The following is a 4,582-nucleotide window of genomic DNA, read 5'->3' as shown; positions in this document are numbered from 1 at the left end:
GTCAAAATACACAGGTAAAAAAATAATCAGCACACATTTGTTACACCCCGTGTCGCAAGTGTTGAATTAATCTGATAACTGTTGGAAAACAATGGCACTTTCAAAAAGACTCAATACAGAACAGTTACGTTTTATCAATTATTTTTACATTTGTCTTGATTGATTAGTAGGTGCTTGAAAAACTAAACGTTTCAACACTTACACTTCTTACAGTCAAAACCCTCCGTCAGACAACACTAAACAGCAGGTCTTTTCTCACACTGTGAACATAATTGACGGTTCAACTTATCCTTAAGCACTTCAATCTGTGCATTCGCCACCTTCAGTTGACGAACGAACTCTTTCTTTGGGGGCTCCTTGTTTTTGGAATTGGGAGGACGCCCCCTCTTCTTTTCTGGTTTCTGGGGTGTGCTGAAGTTGCTCGAGTTAAGCGCACTACTTTCTTCATCAGAAATATTATCAGCGTTTGTAACTTGTTTACTCTTTAACTTAGCCTGCAACACACAGTTAATGAGAATGGAAACATTAAGTAATGATTTCATTGCAAAAGGCAGAAACTTCAAGCAGAGTAATAATATTTCAATTTTAACTGTGATAACTTTATTAAATGATCTTACCACAAATTCATCGTGAGTTTCCTTGCATTTCTTCTCCAACTGAAACATAAATGAAATGCACACATTACACATAGTGTATTTCGACTAACGGAGGAAGAAGAAGAGCGGGTAGAACATAGAGGTTCCCGAATGGCCGAGCGCTTACCCCCGCTACTTGTCGTCACGTAGAGGCGGGAAGCTCTCGGCCCTTCCCCCACCACCGGCGTGGCGTAGTGGCGGGAAGTTACCGACCACTCGGCTCTTCTTCTTCGTCCGTTAGTCGGAACACACGAACACACTATATATCAAAGAAAATGTGGCATTATGGTAGTGACTGATACTAAAATTTTTCCTTTAAGCTTTATAGTACCCCAGAAATAAGCATGGTGATTTAACTATCTAACGCTACGGATATATTAGGGTGGTGAAAAGTGCAAGAGGACAGGACGAAATTTTAAGTCAACTGCAGGAATATTGGATACTCCTTTAAGCGATAGCACAGAAACTCACCGACAATTGGCTGAAGGATGAAACCGATTCTTTCGAAGAGGACCGACGCCAAGTGCCCCGCGAGTTGGACATGCTGCCGTGTCCGCGCCCGCGGCCACCAGGAGAGACATCGCGGTCGTGGTCTCGGTGACGTTGGGCGGCGATCGAGCTGCTGCCCCCTGCTCGACGCCGGGGAGACCGTGACCGGTTATCTACTTTACCTAAAGAACAAATCTCTTTTAACTGCGGTCCAGTGTAAAAGCATGCGTAGAGCAAGCGCGCGTCAGCCGCCTGCTCCCCCTCGCCCTCAAATCGCAAAGTCCCCAAAAATTATATCGTTACGGCATCGAAACTACTTCGGGCCTCAACGTGACCGTATTTCGTCAAAAAAATGTCTTATGAGTGTGTTCAACCCAATAACTACACCCGTTCTTAATATTACACGTGTTTGTTGTCGGTTCAAACTAATTCATCGTCACTACGATATGGGAACGATGTCGAAGACGATGAGCCGCTTTCAGACCCTCCACCCGACTAACAGCACCGACTGGGTAACGATTTCAGCGATACTGTGCTGATATCAGAACGATGTTGTGTTTCTCTCATTAGGCCCTACACGTCAGTAAATTTGCATAAGCCCAGTAACAAAAGACCCTCGCACTTTCCGATATCATAAAACGGCTTCTTGCACGACAGGATACACATTTCGTGTGAGAAGGATCTTAAGAACTCAACATTTACATCGTGCACAATGACGACCTTAATTTCAACATACCTCGTTCACTCATTGTCTGTTTCTTTGCGTGCTCTGCTCTCGTCACACTCCTCACTGCTACTCGCTACTGGGCTCGATCGTGTGAACGTTTGTAGGGAGGATATGGGGGAGGGTGGTGGTTGGAGGGAGGGGGTTGTGGATGGTTGTGGCGAGGAGACGTGCGTCGACAGCAGTCGACAGTTATTTGCAGATTTTCCCGGACGCACGATACACTAACACCAACCTGAGCAGAGAAGAGAAATCTAAATCGGTCAAACTTCTCCATAAAGAGTGTTCTCTGTCGAGTATCTGACCATAGCTCACCTTGTTATCTATAATGTGCACACGAAGAAGATTTGAGCTTGCAGTTTCAAAATCGGTTGGTCGCGTCGGTCTTCTGATACACTATTCGCAAGTTTCCTATACTTAGACGTTCAACCTTCACAACAACAACAACAACAACCACCAACAACCTCCTCACTATGAGATATCTTCCCGATATTGCCTTCAAATCAACCGGCGAGATAAGGACCTTTGGATTCCGGGACGTATCGCAAATAATGCACCCAGACTTGCTTGGTGCACTTGAACTTGATGGCTTCAATCGACGACGCATTTGAACTTCACGCGGTGAGGTTAGACGGCTGCTTTATTTACTTTGTGCAATCTTTTAAAGTTTGTGGTTCTCCTTCGTATATTCTGATGCATCATACCTTTTGATTTCAGGCTTTTTCAAAATGCCTGGCCGTGGTGCCATTGTGGAAAGAGGACTACAGAAGAACAGCTATTATATTCATGGGGTAGATGGACACAGTTACCATGTTAATAAGGTATCGAAAGGAGGAAGACTCTCTCTTAGATGTATACACTACGGAAGCAAACGAACCTGCCGAGCGAGAGCCAACATGGACAGAGATGGTAAAAATTTCCGACCTGGAGTTAACCATAGACACAACCACCCTAAGTCAAGAAATCTAGTACATGAAAGAAGATTTAGAGCTCGCCTGCTTAATCAATGCCGCCAGCTGGATTGTGCTGATTTTAGTTTGAAAGACCTGTACAACAAAGTTAAACGTGAAATGAGACAGGAAATGCAGTAAGTACGCATGAATGCCATTAGTACTGTAAAGTTCGTAGAAAGCACTACATGCCTAACATTGCTTGTTTTACTGTTTCAGCTTGTCCCGAGATGCTTTAGTCAACGTGCCATATGTTAAGTTGCGGCAGTCGATGCAGAGAGCCAGAGCGCAGATACTACCAAGGATACCCCACACATTAACTGATCTAGCTCATATTCTGGAGGATCCCAATTACAAATTTTTAACAGATACATTAGATGGGGAAGATTGCATCTATTTGGGCAAATGTGGTCAGTCTAGTTTAGGTACCAGGTGCATTATTTTTGCATCACGCAGGCATCTGAGATATCTATCCACCAAAAAGTTCGACATTATGAGCGACGCCACATTTTCAAGTGTACCAGGTGCAATTGGTGCTGCTCAGATTTGGACAATTCTTCATTTAAGGAGGCATCATGTATGTTTTGTATTTACAAGTTATTTCAGTGTAATAATTGAGGAGTATATATTCTTCTAACATGTGCTTTGCCAAATTTCAGACAACTCCTTTAATACGAGTGCTGATGCAGTCGAAATTACAAGAATGTTATGAGGAAGCTCTCAGGGCCATTCGCGCTGTGATTCCAGATTTTGCACCGCAGTCTGTCATGTGCGATTTTGAGGCCGCTCAGGCCAATGCTTGGAAAGCTGTCTTTCCTCTCATTGTGGTACTTGGCTGCTTCTTTCACAGTTCCAAGGTCAGTATAGAGTGTCTGTTGTGTATGTCATAGCTCTGTGTAACCACATCATTTATTAGCAATGGTACTTGGAAGGCTTGGGTTTCTTTACCAGACCTTACGATAGAATATCTTTAAACTTGACTTCACTCTATACCACATATCAGAAAGCAGTTGTAATAATTGTATAATTTTTAGATATGTACCTAGAAGCCTTATCTAAAACCTTCATGTTCTATACTCTATATTCTTTCAGGCAATTGCTGCAAAAGCAAAGAAACTTCATCTACTTCAATATATTCAAAGATATGAAGCAATTGATAGTATTGTCAGGTCATGCTGTGCTCTGGCACTTCTGCCACCAGAAAAAATGTGGGATGGCCTACTTGTCCTGAGCCTGAGAGCACAGAATGAGGGATTCTGGAATGTTTTATCACACCTTTTTGTGTACATAAGAAACACCTGGTACTCTGCATCAAAACTCCCTATGTTTTGCGTATATGATGCAGAAGACAGGACAAACAATGCTTGCGAGTCAGCCAATGCCTCCCTCCGCGCAGCTGTCAAACATAAACACCCAAACATTTGGTGTTTCCTCAGTAAGAAATATCTTAACTATTTGCATTTTTTTTAAAATTCTAAATAATGTGTTATTGACTGAATTTTTTTTTTTCATTTCTAGATGCACTAATTGACCTTGAAGACTCAACTGAAGACGATATTTATGTTCTGAATTCAGGACGAACACCCAACAGAGCACGAGGCAGAACTGTTCTAATGAATGACGAGACCATTGCTGGACTCCAAGCTGATTTGCAACGAGATAATATCACTATTGATGACTTTTTGAGGCAGGCATCAAGGAGAGTGGAAGGTGTATACAATATTGCCCTAGACCTTTTGTAAGCGGTCTATTGATTCTTGTACGAGGTTCTCTAATTTTTAATT

At 42.7% G+C, this 4,582-nt stretch overlaps 2 protein-coding genes across 3 annotated transcripts in view; one reads left to right on the top strand and one right to left on the bottom strand.

The window, feature by feature from the left end:
• Positions 1-689, bottom strand: part of LOC127751273 (spastin homolog) — a 10,579-nt gene extending 9,890 nt beyond the window's left edge. The window contains exons 1-2 of the mRNA XM_052274539.1: positions 618-689; positions 260-494 (exon numbers count right to left, since the gene is read on the bottom strand). Of these exons, the coding sequence (XP_052130499.1) occupies positions 260-494; positions 618-689 (307 nt within the window). The remainder of the gene's footprint in view (positions 1-259; positions 495-617) is intronic.
• Positions 690-2,237: 1,548 nt separating this feature from the next.
• LOC127751274 (uncharacterized) lies at positions 2,238-4,576 on the top strand. 2 transcript variants are annotated; one of them, XM_052274540.1, is made up of 6 exons: positions 2,238-2,474; positions 2,566-2,935; positions 3,018-3,375; positions 3,458-3,655; positions 3,891-4,233; positions 4,317-4,576. In XM_052274540.1, exons 2-6 carry the CDS (start codon positions 2,577-2,579, stop codon positions 4,538-4,540), a joined length of 1,482 nt encoding a protein of 493 aa, XP_052130500.1. In that variant the 5' UTR covers positions 2,238-2,474; positions 2,566-2,576; the 3' UTR covers positions 4,541-4,576. The 2 variants fall into 2 exon arrangements, with proteins under 2 accessions (XP_052130500.1, XP_052130501.1); XM_052274541.1 differs by lacking the exon at positions 2,238-2,474 and having other exon boundaries at positions 2,502-2,935.
• Positions 4,577-4,582: the final 6 nt, after the last annotated feature.

This window comes from Frankliniella occidentalis, unplaced genomic scaffold (assembly GCF_000697945.3).
Source record: "Frankliniella occidentalis isolate FOCC.00 unplaced genomic scaffold, Focc_3.1 Scaffold406, whole genome shotgun sequence".
Taxonomy (NCBI): domain Eukaryota; kingdom Metazoa; phylum Arthropoda; class Insecta; order Thysanoptera; family Thripidae; genus Frankliniella; species Frankliniella occidentalis.
The sequence above is the reverse complement of the archived record's forward strand: the minus strand, read 5'-3'. Positions and strand labels throughout refer to the sequence as shown.